The 23,573-nt window shown below is 43.4% G+C and overlaps 1 protein-coding gene across 1 annotated transcript in view; it reads right to left on the reverse strand.

Moving 5' to 3' along the window:
* The window catches only part of sorcs3a (sortilin related VPS10 domain containing receptor 3a), a 249,982-nt gene extending 227,025 nt beyond the window's left edge, over positions 1-22,957 (reverse strand). Inside the window, exon 1 of the mRNA XM_069676841.1 lies at positions 22,280-22,957. Within this exon, the coding sequence (XP_069532942.1) occupies positions 22,280-22,957 (678 nt within the window). The remainder of the gene's footprint in view (positions 1-22,279) is intronic.
* Between the last annotated feature and the right edge of the window lie 616 nt (positions 22,958-23,573).

The raw sequence follows: 23,573 nt of genomic DNA on the forward strand, positions 1-23,573 counted from the left end.
ACTTTTGACATTATTTGCCCCCCATTTTTCAAACATTATAGATAGATTATCTCTACAATAGCCTGTCCTGTATATGCATGAAGCTTGAAGAGTTTTATATCCCTGTAATCTGTAGAACCCATTGATCTCAAACTGTTCTAAATGTAGAAATATGAACATTACAAGTATTTTAGGAGCGTAGTGCAAAGGTGTAGAATTATCTTAAATGCTTCTTATTCCTGAAACCCATAAAACCTTAAGTTAAAAAGTTGTGCTCTGAACTAACTAACATTATCTGAACGTGTCTGTGTTTGATCAGAGTTCCACAAAGTGCAGTCTTTGGTACACAACCGAAAAGCTTGACAGTGTAGAAAAACAACATTATACTTCCCGAGTCGTGGGGGGGTGCGTGAAATCTTAAACATGATGCTTAGAGAAATGAGAAAATAATTAAAAGTTATCTTTCCATATTACAGCAGTGGGTTTGTGGGGCTCTGAGTGATGAGAAAATGTACAGTATCTTTGGGGATGTAATTTAGTACCATGTCCAATAGCCCAGCTACATGTAAATTGACTGTTGTTAATTAAAACGGTTGCATGGTATTTCCTCATATGGGCTCCACCACTTAAGAAGTAAAAAGTGGAAAGATAAAGGTAGACCTTGAACAAATTACTAAGCGAGACAGAGCGGAAGACATCATGAGGGAGACGGGGAGACGGAGTGGGAGGGGGCGAGTTTGATTAGACAGGCTCGGAGAGGGGCTTCGTTCGGCGTGAGGGCCGTTAATTACCGCTACAGTTCAAAACAATCTCCCTCTCCCGCTGAGTTCCTCCCTTCCCTTACACCATCAGCCACATGCTCTGTCACATGGCAGCTCCTTCATCAGGGCTCGGGGGCCCGCGTTACGCATCGCATCCTCATCACCCCAGATTGATGCAGATCACTCTCTCACCCTGTCATTAGCTCTCATAGTCCAGCAGCCACAATCAAAGCACTGTCATCGCTGTTGTAGGAAGTGCCAAGTTACTGAGTTAATTCCTCAACACTGTAATGTACCTGTAAATGGGGGCTGTTTGTAGAATACATTACAGGACTTGCTTGGCCTTGTAGGATTCCTGTATATCCTGCTGAAACATGAAGGCGCTCTGGACCTTGACATAACCATGCATTTTTTACTTACTTGATGTTGCATTGGATTTTAAGTGTCAACATAAATCATTTTCAAAGCATTTTCTACTGAACATCATGTCCTCTAACCTTAGGTCAAATAAGACTGTCAGCTCCATCATAAAGAATCCATCACTCAATCTCAAACTTTTTGACTACAAGGTCTTCAATCTCATTTGGTTTGAAAGAGGAGATGTCACAAGAGTGTCTCTTTTCTTTGACGCTGATCATCAACTCTATTAACTTTACTTTGCTTGATATTTACAACAAGTATTAAGGGAAAATATATTAAACCTGCACTCTTTCAAACGTCTAGGAGGGAGGATCTTCAAAAAGAAGTCACGTTGTAAAGAAGTCAACCAGAAAAAAAGCAAAAACAGTAAAGCGGAGATTGTCTTAAGCGGGGTACACGCTACAAGATAAACAAGCTGATTTTGGGCCTGATCTCCTTCTGACAAAAGTTAGCAAGGTCACGATTATCTAATGGTTCTACTGTTTATCTTCCAGATGGTCCTGTGGTCTGAGGGATGTTAAGAGTGATCTCACTTCCCCCGATCTGTTCGGAAGAACGTCATGGCCGCACCAATTTTAAATCATAAATATTAAACATGTTCAATATTTATGATCCGATATTCTGTTGTGTGGGGGGAACCCCGAGTACAGCCGAGCACGCGCTCAGTGGATTGTCACGTGGAAAGAAACAATTGCCAATTGGGATGCAAACTGACTGAAGAAGGAATTCTTCCTGCCCATTGTCTGCCATGTTTGTTTACTGTAACATCCCGTTTGACCGCCAGAGATTTAATGAGATTTTCAGTCAAATTCTGGTCGTTGATGAATGAATCTGTTAGTGTGTGTGCTGTTTGGGTCATATTGTTGCTCTCCACACACTATAGGAACGAAACTCTTCAATCTATCATTATAAGTCGTCATGTGTGGGCTCTCTCATATTTTCAACATCTGTTGAGGGCCAGCCTTCAAGATGTGGCTACCTTGTGATTGACGGGTTGCCAGTACAGGGAACTGTCAACCAGAGCACAAAAGGTAACATATATACGGTCACTTCTGGCTCCAAGATGGTCCAAATTTCAAATTCCATGTGTGTCACCTGCAGTTCTAGGAAACACCTGATGAGTTCAATATCTTCAGTACATTGTCTACTATAAATAAGTCTTCCCAACCTACACAAGCTCTCTTACATCTGTGCTTAGGGCATACAAAAGTTTAATTTTCTGAGCTCATTGTGCTACTTCTTCCAGAATCAATCTGCTATGACAACTTTCTGATAGAGTATATGAGAACTGTCAAACAAAGTAATAGTGATGCTGATGTTTTGTTCCAGGGGAAAAGATAAATGGCAACAGAACTCACACAGTGGTTTCATATCTGTGCCAGGGAGGCAGCCATCTTCCTGGAACCGGACCCTTTTAATGCAGTACTCTAATTGATCAGCATTCATCCCTCATCCACGCTGGATTTACTGAGACACGGCCCATGGCTGCCACAGCGCTGCCAGACCTTAAGAGAAATGGCCGGAGGAGCTCCTCCATCCACCATTCACACCGGGAGGTTCCAGACGCCATCACCACACAGGCTGTTTACTAATCAAGATTTACACCGTTTGTTTGTGTATGTCTATAAATCACCTGTGAGTGCATGTGAATGACCATGAATCTAAAACAGGAGTAGATCTGTAATTGCCTCCCACAGGGCTGAGGCAAATATATACCATGGTTGTACCTCCTCGGGTTTAATATTAGACTACAGGGAACAAATGCTTTGTGTTTAATTGCTAGATAACCATGGCTTCTGGGGAGATTTTTGTATTTAGGCAGTCTTTATAGGGAGAAGTGATCAACCCGAGTGCCAGAGGCAAGGCTGTGGATTCATCAACAACATATTCAATGCCATGTTGGAAAAAAGCTAATTTATTTCAAGTCCCTGTTGAGAGATGAGACGTGTTTTCTAGCTTAGTGATGAAATGATCCAACAACTAAACTAAATGCGCCCCTAAAGACACTTTTTCACATTAAAATGTCCTCTGATGAGGGTGAAATGTCAAATTCCCTAAGGTAAATTCCCTAAGGTTTCCCCAGTGCCTTTCTGGTATGGATGGAAAGGAATATTATATGTGTCGAATGGAGGAAGAGATATCCTCCCAAGGTCACAAAGTGAGACCGAGATATCTGTAATAGACAGAAGGACCCTTAGAGGAGAGAAGGAGGTGCAGGGGCTGGGGAGATGGTTTAAGTTCCTGTCCTCGGGGAAATCTCCATCCATCTGGGGAGTCACAGGGAGCGCAGCCAATTCACATGCTCTAACAGGCCCTTAATTTGGGGAAACATATGCCACTGCTTAGGCCCTTTGCAATCAGTTCACATGGCAGAAATGGGTTGTTATGGTGAACATCAGCCGATGGACTAGATGAGGCATAAATAATGCACTTTATAGTGATGTACATACACTCTCTCCAAGTCGTGCTCTCTTTTGTTTTTTCTCTAATCCCTATGCCTGTATTTAGACTATTTCCTGTGACACTAAGAAATATTGCATTTTTCACATTACAGTATGGAAATGTTTTGCCCACACGACGATCTGGGCTCATATACTGTAATCCATGACATGAAATGCACCTTGTTTTATTATGGGGATAGTGCAAATTAAACTCATATAGCATTACTGAGCCTAATCCCCATCTATTGCTGTGAATAAAGCCTGCAGGCAAATCCACAGGATCAGTGGTGATGGGAGATCTCAGATGTCTTACTGATGTAAAAGTAGAAATATCAAAAGTCCTTCATGAAAACATTTTCTTTCTTTGTTACTTACATCACCAGTCTCACACTAACTTTTTCTGTCTGGCATTCGGTGCTGGGCAAGTAACAATCTCGAACTTTTAAGTCACTATCGCCAGATGAGGTAACACAATGGTGACTGAGCCTATGGCCCACTGATGAAAGCCTTTGCATTTGCAGTATATTATTATGGATTGTTATGGATTATTATGGATGTCATTGGCGAAATTCGCGGAAAAAATCACAAGTGGCGCCCAGATAGTGACATGTTTTCCATCACCCAGCAGTGGTTGGTCTGCCAGAGAGGGTAGGCGGAGCTAAATGGCTGCACTTCCGGTTTCTGCAACCATTGCAAGGAAACGGTAATCTACTATGGCGACTATCAACTACAAAAATAAGTGAAAATCCAAAGAAAAAGAAACAAATTCGATGCTCAGATTAAGTCAAACACTTTACTAACAATGGCGAGGAAAATCAAGAGTTAGAACCATGACAAAGGGGGCAAAGGGTACCGCAAATCTGGTAATTCTCTGTGGGTGGGTCGTTAGGAGCAAACCCCATAGATGGTATTGTCTGACCTCCTTACTTCTTTTGTATCGTCATCGAATGTTTAACTCTTAGACCATAACTCTCCTGATTGTTATAGTTAATTTCCCAGTTTGAGACGCTTTATTGAAAAAAATGTCTCACATGTTTTCTTGTGTAAAGACATTTAACATTTCTGGCTCTTTTTTTACGATCTGCGAAGGAACCAGAAACTGCAGCTGTCATATAAATGAATGTAGCACATTTATTTGGCATGTGCAGTATTTCGTTCTAAAGCGCAACAGAGTATGAAATAGCAGAAAATGGGAAAACTCAAGCAAAGCACAAGCACCTTACAGTACACCATGAAGAAAGGTCAAAATAAAGGAATGGTTATGTGTTATTAGGGCTCCCTGCAGGGGTGAAACAATCTTGGCCACTGCACTCGGACACAAGTCCTTTCTCTTTGTATAAACATATTTCCCAGAGGTCCCGGCACAGTCAGCATCCGCCCAAGCTCTGTCTGCTGCTTACTGGCCTGAATAGCGGTAACATCTTAACGCTGATTATTCACACCCAGCCACAGCGGCGATAGCGCCACAGTGTCAAGCTTGCACTTTACTCTTTTCCAGTCGCTCCGAGCCTTAACTCGATCCTTCTGCAGCACACCACCGCGGTGAGAGAAGTTTTCTACTACAGTGGCAGCCCCAGAGGGAGAGCGGAAAAATGTGGAGTGGGCTCTTTCAGTAATTTCAGTCCCAGCCCCCACCATGCACATCAGAGCCTGAGGAGCAGATACGGTCCGAATTGTGAATCCACCCACACTGCATGTCACTCTCTATAACACAGAAACTGTGAGCATGCTATCTTTGCCGACCACACATACATGTGCACACACCTACTCATAGTCTTGCAGAAACATAACGTTGCACACAAAGAAAAGCAAAACCAAAAAAAAGGGAGTCAAGGATGGAATTAATACACTGCAGATAACAACAGGTATCGGATATTCCTACTTTGGCTTTGCACTTATTTCTCAGTCACGCTACCGCTGTAATTATCTATAATCTCGCCTCGAAGTTGCGTCTAAGGTTGCAGTATGAGTGGGAGCTTGGCATGCTGGCATGCTCTTTGTCTGCCTCCTGACAGAACACTTTCCACTCGGCTGAATTACCCACTCCATGATGACTCGATGCAGCAGAGCAAAAAATGATGCTCCCCAGACTCCTGTGTATTCAGATTCAAATGGATTCCTTAGCCCCCCCTCATGCTGCAGACCAGAGCGGCGGCGGCAGCGGCAGGAATACAGCCTGTTATGGATCAAGGCTCTTTGATATACAGCTGATAAGAAAAATCGACTATGACTGGATTTTTTAAGAAAAGATTGACTGTGTTTGACAGAGTGAGTCTATCTATTTGTGCATGTATATAGTATACTGGGGTATGTGCATCAGTGTAAACACTCATTGATTTTGTAGAAAAACTGCTGCAAAATGTTAAATAGGCGACCAACAGGCTTATTCCACTTAAAAGCAAAAATGTGAGCCTGCTTTGGCGCTGTTTGATTGCCATTAAGTCTCTGTTCTGAACATATTTGGGGATGCGCTGCAGTTCATTTCAGAATATTACCATCACTGGAAGGAATAAAATTACACTTTAACTGTGCTGAGAAATGAAATTGCTCTATTACCAAGTGGAATAACAGGAAAGATTTTAATTTAGATTATTTTAATTTCCATGCACAACTGGGTTTGCAGCGCTTGTACGAACTCACATTTTTATGAAACTGTTTTATTTCAGTTGTGTTGCGACTCTCCCCTCTTTGTGTCGTTGATTAGCTCCACCTGTCACCTGTCACCAGGCACTGCCCGTCACTCTGTGAGAGGGCGGTGGGGGGGTGGTGACCACACTTCCTCTGACCTTTGAACTTGTGTTGACAACTCAGCCGCATCAAGTTGCCGGAGAGACTCATGCGTGTCCAAGCTGACATAGTGATGACATGAGAAGTGATGTATTGGAAGGCTTCTGCATTGACGGTCCATTGGAAGGAAGATAAGACCTGGCAGACAGCGTAAAAAATACATCAATATTCTTTTGCTATTTATGTAAATTGTCAATATGGAGGGAAAACACATTTAATTATGGATAGAAAGCTCAGAGATATTACCTTTAAAGATAATATCAACTAACACTGTAAGCTCTCCACAGCATCTGTGATCCGTGTGATGAACTCGTTTTTGCTATGAAACAAGGGATCCTTGTTCTATGTCTTATACAACCTTCTTCATGTCTGACTGTGTCTCTTTCTCCTTTCCTGTCACTCATGTGACAGGAAGTAAAGCACAAAGGTCTCAAAATAAACAAACAGCCCAAAGACACTCAAGTGGGAGATTTCACATCTGGGGCCCCACTGGTCAAGGACGGAATCACAACAGCACTTTTTTTCCTGTTCTGCTGCATCTGCACATCTAATCAGATACTGCCTCAATAAAAAAATGTAATTTATTGAAATTTATTTGTGGCTTTTAGAGGCGGGGCTGCAAAAGCCACAAGTTTCATTCTCGATTAATCTCATCTAAAACTTTCCTGTGTGCCTAAGAGGGCTTCTTTATCCAACAGCTGTACAAAACCACAATACAATACTTGAATAATATAAATTATCAATATGTAATCTATTACATCAATCCATTATCTACACCAGCCAATCCCAGCTTTCATTGGGTGAGAGGCGGGGTTACACCCTGGACTGATCCCAGTCAATCACAGGGCTGACACACAGAGATAAACAACGTTTCACGCTCACATTCACACATAAGGGTAATTTAGAGACATCAATTAACCTAACGAGCATGTCTTTGGAATGTGGGAGGAAGCACCCGGAGCATGCACAGGGGAACATGCAAACTCCACACAGAAAGCCCCCCACGTCCAAACCAGGATTCGAACCAGGAACCTTCTAGCTGTGAGGCGACGTTGCTAATGCAATATTCAATATATACTGAGAATAATAATATATATTCAATCAATCATTTTTTGCATAAAAAATGACCTACAAGTTTGTTGGTTTATAAAAATGGTTTGTTGTAGGTAAACTCAGGCTGATGGTGGCGCTCAAGGAAAGGCTCTCCTCGATGAGTCCTAAATAACCGACAAAATTTTAAGACGATTTGTGGAGACGTGCTCCGAACAAAAGTGTCGGGCGGAAAAAGAGAAACTGAGCAACACTGTCGTGACCAGCAGGGCAAAAATGATAAAGGTTAGCTGACACACTTTCTTTAGGGAAAATGAATGACAGTGAATTCATATGCCACCCTGTGACCACTGCATCCTGAGGCACAGCAGCAAGATTTGGCTCCACATAAATTCCCTCTCCCAGTGATGGCTAAAACTAAAGCTCCTTAAATGCAGAGATAGGCCGCAGAAGCGAAGAATCTTTACTAGCCGGATTATCTCTCTTGTAGCAGCCCGCTCTACAAATACTTTTCTATCTGGTAAACCATGTAGCTCTAAATTCAATTAGGGCCACATAAACATTTTCATGTGTGGCAAGTGAGCTGTGAAAGGGCAGCGCACAGGCTCAGGCTGCAGCTGGGAGAGACGAGTAGGGCCTGATCTGCTTCTGAGGAACTGAGGAGGGAAAAGATTTGAGATGCTGCAGGAGATGTGCTGTAATATTTAGTATGCACAGAACTCGCAGCTTAGTGAGAGTCCAAGAGAGCGGCTGTGTCTCTTTATCACTCGGAGTACGTCTGCAGCTGTCATGTTTCCATCCATCTATCTGACTCTGTATGCCTCCCCTCTGCCTTCTCTCATCACACACAAACACTGACAGACAAACACAAACCTAACACCATATCTATTGATTTCTATCAATCACAGAATCCTTTTAATCTAGCATGAAAAGCATTTTTCTTTGCAGGGTTTGCCCGGCAGCATCCATCCAACTACACTCTGCATTTACAACAAGCAGCATATTCATCATTTAGTATCTATGTGCACTGAAGCTGTACGGGCCACGATGTGGCTACGGCTCTAAAATAAGGGTAATGAATACTCAGTGGTCTCTCCCTCTCGCTCTACTTCTCCCCGTGTCCTCTTGTCCTGCAGCTCAAATTACACTTCATTATTCTTTAGGCTACCCACTCCCTCTAGTGATGGACAAAGGCACTGCCTAAGGAGCAGCCGGCAGGCAGGCAGGCGGCAAATGTGGGACCACGGGAATGACAGGAAGAGTCAGCCTCCCTCGCTGCAGGCAGGATGCCGTGCCAGGGCTGCCGGTGGGAAGCACAGCGGTGGACTGAGAGGAACACTTGTGTGACAAGAACACACAAAACAGTCACTACCACATAAAAATGAGTGACGGGGGTGCAAGCTCTGTTTCGGTTAATGTGGTGGGCTGAAGCACTAAGAGGCACAGTCATACAATAAGGATGGAAGAACAGGCAGACGCACACAAACACACTTGATTAAACTGCTTTCCGCTGTGAAAAAGCATGTTCATTTGTATTTAAGTGGCGCAACGTGATAATTACCTGGGCTGGGTTTCTTCAGAGCTGCATGCTACTCTGTGGGTTCCCAACAAGGCCTAGTTTCCCTCGGCCCCCCGCTCCCCTCATCCATCTCACTGGTCTGGATGATGTAGCGATGCCTTCACTTGCAGCCCTACCTCGGCGAATGTTAATAATCATACACAGCCTCCACTTTCCCATCTACATTCCCTGCACTTATCAGGGGGAAATCGTCTACCAAAGATAAACACTGAGCATGAAAAGAACCCGGGTCTCCAGCTTTAATAACCCATCAGTTATTATATCAGTCTCTGTGTCCGTGTGTTCAGAACAGAGAGGATTAGCCCACTTAGAATTAGGCTGCATCTATAGATACATAATGAATATAATAGCTCACTCCAGAGCTGCATGCACCGACCAAATTACAAGGTGAGTGAGAATTCAACGTGCTGAACTCAATAGAATTCATTAAATAAAGTTGCTAGAGAGCACTCTCCATGCAACAAATCATTGCTTCTGTGTGAGTGGTCTCATTTAAATACCATTATGTCCTTACACTGACATGCTTAAAATCAGATGGGGACTGGAATGAGATCTATCCCCTTCAAGATAATTGATACCGCCAGAGTCTGGGCAGACCACACGATGAAAATGGGGCATTATTCATAATTCATCAAATTTTACATAACTGACTTACTTTTGAAGATTACACAATAACATATTCATTGTTCAAGGGAGAGCCACGGCCACCACGGACTTCACATGCAGTGTTAGATTCAAGCCCAGTCTGGATGAGAATCTCCCCCCATGAGTTTAATCTGAGACATGCTACGCAGTCTGTTGACAAATTACTGGACTGCCACTGTGTGTGTTTGGTGTTGAATCCCGGTGTTTCCAGAATAAACATTATCTCACCGATGTTGGCATTTTACAGGTTTCTTCCTTTTTTCATGTCGTGATTCTTCTCAACTCCCTGATGAAAAGGTCAAGCCTAAGCTAATGCTCCTGCTATCACATTGTGACAGCTCTGGGAGAATGTGTGATAATTAAAAGGGCTTTGGCATATGGCTACCATTGCTTGCATGCTGTGTGAGTCAATGGGAGCTATTTCTGCCTAGTGGGAAAAGGAAACAACAATATTTTGGATGGGTATGCACCAGTGCACTTTTAGCAAACAGCATGAAGAGCTAATGCAGCCACTTAAGACCTGGCTACATGTGTTAGCAAACCAAAAAGCTACTTAGAGGGGATTTAGAACTGTTTGGAAACAGTCTGAATTAAATATTGACATCTGTATGTGACCATGTTATGTCATAGCTATTCTAATGCCTGTCACTGGGTCTGATACAGATGAAGTGATTTAAGGTACATGAGAGCCAAAGGTTACTATGCCCCAAAATTTCAGTTAGTTTTATAGCTAGGTAAAGTTCTCTTTTTCAGCACCTAATGATGAAGTACACTTCCAAATTAAACCAGACGTCCACAGTTGGCTCAGGTTGTAGCTCTTGATTTTCCAGGCTGACGGTCGCTTTTCCTTTTTAGACTGTTTGCCTTCATCTGAGCGTCAAATTTGTTTCTTTTTCTTTGGATTTTCACTTATTTTTCAAGTTGTATCTGTAGTCATCCATCTTTTCTTAGTTTGTTCAGCCATAGTAGATTACTGTTTACTGGCACTTGCAGAGACCGGAAAAGCAGCCGCTTAGCTCCACCTACCCTCTCTGGCAGACCAACCACTGCTGGGTGATGGAAAACGCGTCACTAACTGGGTACAAAGGCTTTCATCAGTGGGCCGTAGGCTCAATCACCATTGTGTTACCTCATTGGGCGATAGATAGTGACTGAACAGACATTTATTTAAATGAAAATCTTTGGATACTTTTTACAGGGCAGGATCAGCAAACAATTAAAAAGCAGAGAATCAAATGAAGAACAAAAACAGTGATACAGCAACATTAGCTCTGGTAAAGAGCATTTTTCAACAGGCAGAGAGAAACGCAGGACTCTCGAGGATTCAAAACATTTCCTGAATTTTCACAATTCATCCTCAACAGATTTTTTCATGTGTATTTGGTTAATGAAATTCATGGTGATTCATAGCTGTGTTCAGTCCATGAAGGTCACTGTGGATATGATTTAAACCAACTGAATCTGTTAGCTGTAGGCTAAGCGAGATGTGAACGGTCCTCAAACAAAGTGTCCCCGCGCTCATAATACAGTTATTTTGTTACATAACCACAAACAGCTGAAAGAAAAACAGTATTAAAAATAATTTGTATCTTTCTTTTCCTTGCTTCCCAAACAAACCTGCCAAAGATTATCACGGCAGTGCTTCTGTTGAATGGAGCTGCCAAAGTCAACACAAAATGAAAACTCGCTGCAGCTGCTTTTAAAGCTAGCAGACATGACATTAGCATTACCTCTTGTTTCCATCCACCTGGTAGAATGAAAAAAATTCTACTTTTTGCTGTGAAAGAAATATCTGGATGTGGAACAAATATTCTCCTCTTTAAAGGCTGGCTGCGATCTTTCATTTATTGTTGTACGCTAAAATGGCTGCTTTTGAGAAATGATGAGAGGAGATTTTCATTTAAATATAGTCACTATCTCAGAATGAGGTATACAATGGTGATTGAGCCTATGGCCCACTGATGAAAGCCTTTGCATTTGCAGTATTACACACTGGGTGTCTGTGGCAACTTTCACAGAAAAGTCACAGTGGTTGGTCTGCCAGAGAGGGTAGGTGGAGCTAAGCGGCTGCTTTTCCGGTCTCTGCAAGCGTTGCGAGTAAACAGTAATCTACTATGGCTGAACAAACAAAGAAAAGATGGATGACTACAGATACAACTTCAAAAATAAGTGAAAATCCAAAGAAAAAGAAACAAATTGGACGCTCAGATGAAGGCAAACAGTGTGAAAAGGAAAGCGACCGCCAGTCAGGAAAATCAGGAGTTACACCCGGAGCCAGCCGTGGACGTCACACATCCAACACTGTCTGGATATCTGGGAAGTGTGCTCCTACAATTGCCGTTTATTGCCACAGGTGGCGCCAAAGAGAACGAAACTGAGATCTTTGAGATTAGCACTTTAACAATGTTACTTACAATATTCTCTCTCAGCCCTGGAACTCAAACCATTTTGATGGCTCAGAAAACATTTAAATAACAGAATTGATATCATAAACCTGCAACTTTTAGTCAACCACTGACTTAAACTCATGATTACAAATCTACTCGAAAAATCTGTAGTCGAGGGAAGCTCTGTACATTTCCCTGCTGATGCTAATTTGTTGGAGGTAAACAACATTTCTCGGGTATTTCAAATAATAATGTCTCAGAACTATAATATAGCATAGATATATAATTATCTATGCCATTACATAGAGCATCTTTAGATGCAACATTAACATATGATTGCTCTTTGATGAAAGCCTAATATCCCTTTATAAGTGGATGATTTAAAAGCTATTAACAAACTGAAGGATTCTCCTCCATCTGTTGGGACAATATTAAGGTGCCGCGAAAGAGAAGGAAACTGAGATCTTCGGGAGAACAACTTTAAGTCATTAGATGAATTGCTAATCTGAAATATATTGATAAATGAATGTTTATTCCTCACGCCACCAGAAAATACAGCACCCTGAAAAGTCTGACTTTTACTCGCCTTATTTTCACTGTAGCCTGAAGGCACATGACACACCAGGAATGATACTGAGCACCATTGATTGTAAAGGCCCACTATCAGTCTCTCTATGACAGGACTGGGGCAGCACAGTGGCTACCTTCACTGAGAATTATTGGGATTTAGACGGTTTAAGCTCCTACTCTGGGGCTAGGAATGTACTCAGAGGTGCCAGGTTTGTGATGACTTCATGTACTTTGATCAACAAATGACACAGCAAATACAAGCGAATATTCAAGAGGCACTCTTCGCTGAAAGTACGACAAAATAAAAGGTGATAAAGCTTTACATTAGAAAAAAACAAGCCCTTGTATATGCTGCTTTTTATGTGCTGCTCTCAGCGCGACGGGCCACACTGCAGAAAATCACTGTGCTGTTGATGTAGGCAAAAAGAGGCTGCACCACGTTAAAAGTGTCAGGCTAAAGGTATTTATTTAGTTACACGCCTGTTACCACTCATTACTCAACATTACTGCTCGTATTCAGCACAACCTCAACTAAAGACGCTGTGAATAAAGTGCGCGAACAAACAGAGAAAGTGGGAAAAGGAGCGATGAGATAAGTGGGGCCACTTGGGGATGTTTTTGTTACAGCAGCAAGAAAAAGACAAATTATTTAGCTGTGGAGGTAAATGTAAAGTGGAGGAGACATCAGCACTTTATTTTTCATTATAGGCTTACTGTGTATGATTTACTTACATTTGCACAATCTTTTTGCTACATTGTTGTATTTCTTTTATATATTTGCAGAAAAGAAATAAATCAGTGGGGAAATGAATGGACTGAACTTTTTAAGCTCAGACGCCTCGCTTTGTCAGGCAAAGCTGACGACTCACTTCACCGTGCTTCTCCTGGTCTTTTACATGTTAATGGCAGCTTGCATCCAAAAACACACTTCAAAATATACAGTATGCATAGGCTAGTGCATACACACATCCCCTACACTCACAAACAGCCTTCCTCAAACATCTCAGCCATTGATCACCATATATGTGACAGCCGGAAGCAACTGCGGTCTCGTTTGCAGAATGTTTGCACTTCTACCTGGCAGCAAACAGGAGCGAGTTACGTGGAAGAATAAATCTCTCTTTCATCTCTATACTGAAAACAGACAGACGCTGACCAGCAACAGAAAGCAACAGCCTCATTCCTCTGTGCATATGTGCGTAAGGTAAACAACTTGATTACAGGTGGCAGCAGCTTGTTGTCTGTTGGATGAAGGCGCCAACTCTCAAAGATCCTTGAACGCAAGTATCAGCTGAAACAACATATCAGAGAGCATTTGGCAGATAGTTTGCTTGTGGTTCTCAAACAAAGTGTCCAGAAAAATAGAAACCCTGTAATGAAACCAACGACAACAGTGCTATTAACGGGCGGCTGCGGCTTAGTGGATCGGAAGGATGGTGTCTTGGGCAAGGCACTGAACCCGGAATTGCTCCTGAAGACAGAGCCATCGGGTATGAATGCATAGATCTGATGGAGATTTAGGCCTTTGTCATCAGTGTGTGAATGTGACGGGATGTAGTATAAAAGCGCTTTGAGTGGTTGGAAGCCTAGCAAAGTGCTATATAAGTGAAGTCCATTTACCAAAAAAAGCTATCTCTGTTCAACAACATTCTTCTATCCACCCCTCCATCCATTTTCCTCTGCTTATCCAGGGCCACAGGCTAGGCAAGTTGGTCTAGACTTCCCTCTCCTCAGCAAAGTTTCCAGCTCCTCCTGGGCTGTCCCCAGGCGTTCTTGGGCCAGATGAGATATGGAGCCCCTCCAGCATGTTCAGGGTCTACCGGGGGGTCTCTTACCAGTATTATATGCCCGGAAAACCTCCAGAGACAGGTGCCCAGGAGGCATCCTAATCAGATGCCATGAACAACCTCAGCTGGCTCATTTTGATGCAAAGGAACAGCAACTCCCAGCTCCCTCCAGATGTCTGAGCTCCTCATCCTATCACTAAGGCAAAGCCCAACCACACTGCAGGGGAAACTCATTTATTCTTTTGGTCACTACCCAAAACTCATTACCAATAGAGGGTGGTTGGTAAGATGAACTGGTAAATCGGCTCAGCTCCCCACTAACCACAATGGTCCAGTTCAGCACCCACTCCAACCCATTTATCGATCTAATTTTACTCTCCTTCGTCACAAAAATCCTGAGATACTTGAACTTCTTTATCTGTCCTTCGAGACGTATCATCTCTATTGGTTTAAAGATACGCAACATCTTCTCATCCACGATCATCTCGTCCTCATCCAGGCCCCTCTGTGGCGTCTCAAGCACACTATATCTGTCTTTCAACTGTTACCTCACTTCCCACTTGCTGGATGGCCGGAGCAGTTCTGTGGGTCCAAGTTGGCTCAGGATTGGCTGCATTAATTTCCACAGTTATGAGTAAGAGCAGTGAATAGGAACAGTCTGAACCAGTCTACATTTTGTGGTCATGTCAGACTAAATGTTACAGGCACCTGTCATCACACTGCAGTCCAATAAATACACCATCACCCTGTACAGCCTCAGAGCTTAAAATAGTAATGATCCAACATGTGACTCAAGTCGCAACAAAAACCGACATCAGGCAGTTGTAAGTGCATTGCATTACAACATACTGCACACTTGTTAATGCAGCACAATAATGGGGCCTGGGAGGGGATTCATTGCAGTGTTGATCTCACCTCTATTCATTGACTACCTAAAGGCATCGTGAGCAATACCTTTAGCTTGGCCTATGTTACTCTTTCACTGTACAGCAGGAGCATGTGAAAGCATTGTACTTTCTTTTCCAGTGCAAGCTCCACCCTCGCAGAAAACACCTATAAAAGAGCAGGAGGATGAATAATTCATTGATATCCATGACCACTCACACTCTCTCCTTTATAAGGCAGACCTATATTAGTGCCGTACCCGTCAGGCAGTTCAAACAACTCTTACGGCGTCATTAAAATTTTAAAAGCCGCTCGGCGTGGGACCTGGGTAAATAAGAGACAATTATTGTGTTTGATAGAAATGTAATGCGGACCTGTTTCAAGAGAAGTAAGTGCAAACCTTGCTGGAAGGAAAATGACTTATAGTCGGGGATGATTTATTTAAAGGGCACTTTTCAAGCTGAGTTCCACGCCAGATACTACGGGCGGTCAGAAGTTCAGTCACGTATAGTGGCTGCTTAGGTATTTTGTGCAGCTTGAGAGGGGCATTAAGGGGAAATGGAAATCCAAAATCATGAGCATCTATCTCCCGCCGCCATCAATGAAAGATGCTAATACAATCCGTTTGGTAATGGGGGGATGTTTAAGCAGGTTATTACCATTAAAATCCACATAGGAATAAAGAAGCGGACCTGATGGTAAAGTTAATGCAGCGTGGACCCATTTTACAGCCACTTTCAATCTCTCATAGATAAACCAGTAGATCACTTTAATTAGACAATGTGTTAATTGACTGCAGGTCCTGGGGTGTGATGTGTCAACATTAGTCTCCATCAATGACAACCTCCTCTAGGCACGACACCACTCACCCCAACAGAGAGAGAGATGCGATACTGAAAATGATTGAGGGCATGTGCGTGTGTCTGTTCGCTTGTGTGTATTTTTCTACATACTGTACATGTGCGCATGCGTGCAACTTTGTTTCTGCAGGTTTGCATGTGAACCAGTATGTCTCCGGGTGCCTGGGATTTTGTCTGACCTAGTATAGACGTATCAATGCGTGGGAGGGACAGTGCCTGCTGAAGGAGGACAGAGAGAAAGAAGAAGAAGAAAAAAAAGTGGATCGAGGGTGAGGCAGAGAGAGAGTGAGAGAAACACAACGTGCGGTCTAGCGCTTCGCTGTGGTCTCACATTATTACATGCTCATCGCCTGGCCGCTCTCCTTGTGTTTGGGAAATGGCAAGGGACATCAACATTACAAGGTATCGCACTTGGCTCTGAAAAAAAAAAGGTGGATAAGGTCAAGATGCACTGTGCCTCTGGGACTTGGAAGATTCAAAGCTCGATATTCTTTTAGTCGATCCATAGGTGTTTCAAACTGTGCACAGCCAGAGGACGGCAGTGGGAAGGAGATCGGCTGCACTGGTAGGTGTTACCCCACATTCTCTGGTGGGAAAAAGCATTTAATAGAATAGAAATGAAACTAAATTAAATCTGACACTGGGGTCTACAGTGTAATTAACACACATACTTACACACACACTTCTCTCTGCCTCACACTCTTACACACACATGGATAATGTCAGCACCCTTGTACTGCCGAACAGGATCAGTGGCCAAGCGTATGATTATACTCAAGTCTCTGAAGTCGTAGCGAGGTGGCTTCCATCAGCGCCTCAGTTAACGTAGCAATCATACAGGAAACATAATGAGGCCATTAGTTTTGGTGAACGCAGCCTTAAAGCCTCTTGTCCGACCGGCTGGGTTTTCGTCTCTGCACGTGCTCATACAGCTTCAAAGCTTTTAGCAGCTTGATGTGATCCGAAATCTGCGGTGCTGCAGCTGCAGGTGCAATGCGCCCTGATTGGATGGCTTCTTGAATGGCTTCCTTAATGTGGAAGCGTTACTGTGCCCGAGTCCGAAGGAGAGTTCTAACATTATGTGACACTTTCCAGTGCATCTGGTGACCTTAACAAGGAGTTATAAGACGATACATTGTGCTGACCTAGTTCGCTTCAGGTAAGTCCATGCAGACGTCAGGATAAGATGTTTTGTGTTATATCAAATCAGATGGTTGGCTGTTCTGTCCTTCCCAAATAAAACCCCATGAATAGAAACAAATACTGCTTTTTATTCTGCATTTTTTTTAAAAATCAATGTTACAATTTCATGTCACAATCACATAAATGTGTCCCACTAATTTGACCTGCCATTAATTAATCTGATAATCCTACACATGGAAATTTTAAGCCGAGACGAGCAGTGTCGGCATTTGTTGTCGTAACGTCCTTTCAAAATACTTTGCATTGCATCAGGAGGTCAGGAGTGAGAATGCCCACTGTACAGGAACCGCAGCCTAGAGTTTAGCTCTGGAGGCCAGTCAAGATGGATTCTCCATTCATGTTTTGTGGCACATGGCTCCTTGCCACGGAATCATACTTCCAATGAAAAGAAGAAAAAAACAGGGGACAGGAAACAAATTTGTAGGCACTAATTAGTGGAGGAGGGGGAGGGGGAGGGGGGAGCAGAGATCGAGGGATATGCGAGATAAGGCTCGCTGGAAGGGCTACATTATTTATGACATTCTCGTTTTCTTCCCCTCTTTCTTCCTCCAGAGCAGAGGGCCACCACGGTGGCGGGGGAGAGGGGAGAAAAGAAACAAGTTTATAATGTATTACCATCAGTAATTTAGGCTGAGAGGTGAGATGGGCTGAGGGAAAGTGAGCAGCAACAAGACCTGCCTCTACATCCTAAATCATACCCCGCTCGCTGCAGAGACTGCGGTTGGGAATGCTACACACGGCTCTGTCCTTGTTGTCGGGTCTCCGGGCTCTTTCTACAGCATTGGTGGTGCATATAATGACTGCAACATGCAAATAGCAGCCAGTCAGGTTGATAAAGTATCCTACAACATTTTTGCAGTATGTTGGACTCTTTAAAAACAGAAATCATTTATCAACTCCTGTTTTCAAATTCTACATCCTGCAGAAATGTGCTTGTCCAGTGTTTAGCTTAGATATGCACGGAACACGTGTTCGTACTTGCTGCATGACATTTTGACTTGAAATGCCACTCATGAGAGTCTGCATGTGTTCCTCTGGCGCTCAAGAGGGAATTTGGGAATTTCAAACACACACGGCTCTATTGATGACATGCCAGATATGACTGACCTGTCTCTGTGTGAGTTCTCGTGGCTTTAAAGACCACTCGAGTCGAGCCCATACTCGCTTCGTCTTATGCTAATGCCCCAACGGATGAAGGGACATCAAAGACAGCATCCTGTGTGGCGGTACATGAAAATAAAATAACACTAAGGAGTGAAAACTTGCTGTTGATCAGCCAAAACGCTGGCGCCCTGTCCTGAGTTATCGATATGTTGACATTTATGGTCACTTAATGGAAGGTATTCATTGTGATTATGCTGCTTGGAGGAAATCTAAAGGTTCCCTTAGAAGAAAGGGAGTTGAAGAAGAGATGAATGTTTCAAGATCCCTCTAAAAGAGGCGCTGCTAAAGCTATCCATTTTGTATTCATGCTGTCAGTCACGATTCCATTATGCTCATGACTGCAGAAGGTGTCTCAGAAATACTTTAGGAAAAAACTTCTCACTTTGCTTTCTGGATGCTTCACTGGAATTATGCCAAAGAATATCATAAATGGCAGTTAGTCCCAACATTGCTACCTCCATATTCTCAGTTGATATCTAAGGTTAAGGCTTTGACAGAAGCTGCATAAGCCGGAGGTGCAGACATGAGGAGACATGTGACGACAGTCAGAGGGAAAGAAAGGGGGGAACGTGGGGGCAGAAACAGCAAGCTGGACAGGTAGAGAGAGACAGAGAGAGTGCATTAGCTTTGTGTACACGCCTCAGAGGACACGCCATTCCCTCCCCAGGGAAGCCACAGCAGCGTCAAGTCCTCCCAGAGGTAGTCACAGCACAAGACACGGCCAACCAATCTGGCTGAAAAAAGACTGAGAGAGAAAGTCTCCAGACCAAAGATGTTGTGAATTTATGGTCAGTGTCAGGGCTGGTCAGCCACAAACAGCGCACTGATCTAAGATAATCAAATGAACAGGTAGGAGTTCTGTGTTATGACCAGTCTCTCGGTTTAAAAGCACAAAACAGAATAAAAATGCTCCACAAAAAAAACCCCAATCAGAATAAACAGACCCAAACCGATCAAAATTTCAATCGGTTCCAGAGGGGTGGTTTAAACCTTTTTCTAAACCGATTAAAAGAATTACAGCACAAAGGATTTAACATGATTATTTGCTGGCTTAGTTCCCTCCATCTTCATGTAAATGTGTGGGGAGGTTTGTTCCTCTTCTAAATCTTTGAATTTACAGGGGCCTGTGTGTATGACCGCCACGTACAGGACTGGTGACGTATGTTGTTGAAAACATAGTTGCTGTAAAAGCCGTCCCATGTTTGTGATCAACACAACAATGGCAACCTCCGCACTGAACGGAAAAATAGACATCTGTCCTCAGGGAGCGGATAAAAAACGTGCCAAGGAGATATTGGCTGCTGGGTTGGTGCTGAAGGATAGTCCTTGAAGAAGACGAATACAAGATGTATTCATCAGTTCTGTGCATGTCAAACAGCTGTTCCCTTAAAACATCAGGCTGTGTGAGAATTTTAAAAAGTGTCAATGCAGCTACTTCTGGCCAGTGTTTTTGACTTACACTTTGTACACAAAACCTTCCAAAACCTAACCAAAGGTTGCTTACATGTTTTATTATCTCGTGATTTTTGTTGCCTTTACTTGATAGCTGAAAGTGTGTGAACAGAGAGGGCTCTTTGAGTGAAAGACAAGGCTGCAACGCATTTCCCCCACTGGAATAGAACCAGTCATATTTCTTGCTGTGTGTTGTAGATCTTAACAGTTAGACCGAAAGGAAACCTCGGGTGAGAAACACTTTGGTACAGTCTGATGATAAAAAAAAGGGCCCACCAAGCGTACAATGAGCAGCAATTAAACAAGATTAAGATGGCTGAAAGAGCAAGTTAGCCACTCATACAGCTGGTCATCCAGTCAGCCACTCACTCTTACTTTAACTACTTCTGCACTTACGTTAGAGGACTTCAAACTCAGTCTCTTTGTCCTACCACTCCATTCATCACAAGAACAAGCACCAACGGCCAATGAAGATTAAGTAGCAGATCTCCTCTCTTGAGGATGCTCTCGAGGCCAGGCCTGATTTCCCTTTCTGTGCCGCAAAGGAAGAAGACTTTGAAAAACAGAGGCCTCAATCTTCAAGATAATAAAGATTTAAAGCTGAGGGGCAGCAGCTCAAAATAACCTCTTCACCCTCTCTCCGTCCAGCACACACTCATGCAGTCACACGCTCACGCATACGCAGATACATACACTCACAAACATGCTCCCCACACACCGCCTCAGTCTTCACTGCGGGTTAAAAAACAAGTTCATGCACCGTGTGGTAATCAGCTCAGACAAGACTGAATATGTGGGATTTTTTTTCAAATGGAATAAAGCGGGATGAACAGCCACAACAACAAATTAAGCTTGTAAAACCACAAAGAAGGGCCCATCGGCTCCCTGTGAGTTTACATGGTTGTATAAATGACTTTGATTCATTTTGTCTCATTATTCTCTCTCCATGAGGACCCTGTTGTGTAAGAGGGGCAGGGTCCACATCCTGTTTGTATGGAGAACAAGCTTGGTCAGTGTCATTTCAGAATAAATGGTACAGCAAGAACTATTTACTGCTGCTGTAAAGATGTACACGTTGTGGCAGCAGGACGCCCCTGCCTTTGACCTTTACAGTTACGTTGTGACACCTAAAGGACTGCATGTTGTCCTTCTGCATCCAGAGGGCAAGGTTGCCTCGAAAGGCAACAACTCTGATGATAAATCATAAATCCCATAGTTGTACATTTAGCATCTCCTGGTCTTGAATTATATTTTTGAATGTAGTCATTTCAGAAATTAAGGAAATAAGTGTTTTGAAATTAATGACACATTAAATGTTTAGAGTAAAAGCAAACAAAAAAGAAGAAAAAGATTTGGGCCTAATTGCCTTGTTTTATGTCGGTGAGGTCATGGTCTTTTAATTCAATGCAGCATTTAATTCTTGTTCATTCTGATGACATGAAAAATGTCATCAGGCCCCATTGTTTCAAGGAGGCACACATCTCTTGCTTAGATAGGGATAAGAGCCTACATCCAAACACTGAACACCCCCCTTTGGAAAGTCTGTGGTAATGCATCGATGGTTGACACCCTTTTATTTGCAATAATCCCACTGCTGGTTACCTTTATATAAAGAAAATGTCTTAAACATTAAATAAGTGTTACCTTCAGTAAATCAAAAAAATCATAAGGGCACAGGCAGCTGTACAGAGGCGAAATTCATAATCTAAAGAATTTAAGGGCTTATTGAAGATTGAGCAATAATTTATGACTCCCTCCTTCCCCAATCAATTAGTTTGGATGAAAAACCCTCGCATCATTTGGGAGGAATGAATCATGCAGCGTATCTCACATTCGCTGCAAATAAATCATAAATATTTTTCCAACTTAGACTATAAATTCGAAACACTCAATATTTAACTCAAATTGCACGACTGTCTGACCATGCACAGGCAGACACGAGAGGGGGTTTTGGTCCGAAAGTAAAAACAGCAAAAGAAATGCTGGAACAGAGAGGGGGGCTTCGTGCGTAATGTCGATGGGAGTCAAAGGTCGCGGCCGAATGCGATTCACAGTCTCTGCACATATCTGGCATTTAGGGAACAGTGTGCGTCGGTGCGCATCTGTAGCTTCCAGTGCACCTGTTAACAGTGAACCTCAACTCGCGGCACGGCACAGCACAGAGTCTCCGCTCTGTGCGTCACGGAGTTTGTTCACCCAGCTGCTTAAAATACCCCGCACTCAGGGAAGAGTCCATGTGAAATGTGGAGTCGTGAAAAGCAACAGGGTTGTCAGTGGTGAAATAATGATAACAATTCATCATTACTTACGCTGCTGTTCTGTCCTGACCAGTAGACCACCGCGTGGTTATGAGCAGAGTCCCCCGTCAGAGCGAAAGTGCTGCTGGTGAGCTTCGGCTCATCCTGCCTGTTATTCCCTCTCCCGTCGTCCCTGTTCCATCTGAACTCAGACCTGCCCTTGTTGTTTCCGTCTAACAGCGAGCCTCGATCCTCCGGAGCGCCCGCGTCCACCCCGGTCCACGCGTTCTCGCTTAACTCAGCAAACTCAGGACCGCTTCTCTTCGCTCTCCGGAGCGCAACACCCTCACCCTTCCCTGGCTCTCCTGCCTCATTACTGCCGCGGTGACTTTCTTCCATGGACCCTTGCGCGTCTTGCTTTGCACTAACTCTATCCAAACTGACATGATGAGAGAACCGGGGGACATCCTCGATAGAAACGCCCGTCTCATTCTCGTCGTCCACTCCAGTATATTGGTCGGTAACCCCGACTTCTCTAAACTCTACTTGGATGTTTTTTAGGGTACCCGGCTCCTCTGTCGGGTCAGTGCGCATCCCCAGTTGTAATTCCTCCAGGTGAAGTTGAAGTGGCGACGGGCAAGATGCGCATGTTATCTCCGCCTTGGCATTTTGTAGGGTATGAGCGGCTATCATCAGCCAGATACCCAGAGATAAGTGCAAGCCTGGGCAGAAGCCAGCCCAAGTCTCCATCGCTGACAGAGAATTGGGGGGGTGAAGGACCGTTGGAGACCTTATCCGACACCTTAACTCCCTTTTTCTCAGGTCGATATGGAATAACTGACTCCTCTTTTGTCCGTCTGGTTGTTTGGGGTGGAGAAAAGTGCTCCTCAGCAAAACTGTTCACGTCCAAGGATCTTTGGTCGGGAAAGCCACCACACAGGAGGGAGGAGCTGTATAGCAGCCAGCTGCCGAGTGTGCGCCCGGAAGAGACAGTTAGAGAGGGAGAGAGAGAGGGGGAGTGTGTGTGAAGAGAGAGAGAGAGAGAGAGAGAGAGAGAGAGAGAGAGAGAGAGGAGCTGTCCGTGGTGCTGAGCCCGCTCCTATTCTAGATGTAGTGAGATTTAGCAGCGCAAAATAGTCTCCGTATGGACAGTTAAAGAAGTTTGAAACACAGACACACATTGTATGGTTACATGCTATTAAGAACATTAAATACAAAACACATTTTTATGAAAAGTAGGCTGTTATCTTCCATTTGTTTACATCTGTTACACTGTAAAAAAAGGATTTTTGAGAGTAGTAAATAAAATCCATGCAAATTGTGTAAATGATACTAAAAGTATTGTCAGCAAGTGAATTAATAAAAA

This window comes from Semicossyphus pulcher, unplaced genomic scaffold (genome assembly GCF_022749685.1).
Source record: "Semicossyphus pulcher isolate SPU_LCO1_2020_fin unplaced genomic scaffold, fSemPul1.0.p SCAF_27, whole genome shotgun sequence".
Lineage (NCBI taxonomy): Eukaryota > Metazoa > Chordata > Actinopteri > Labriformes > Labridae > Semicossyphus > Semicossyphus pulcher.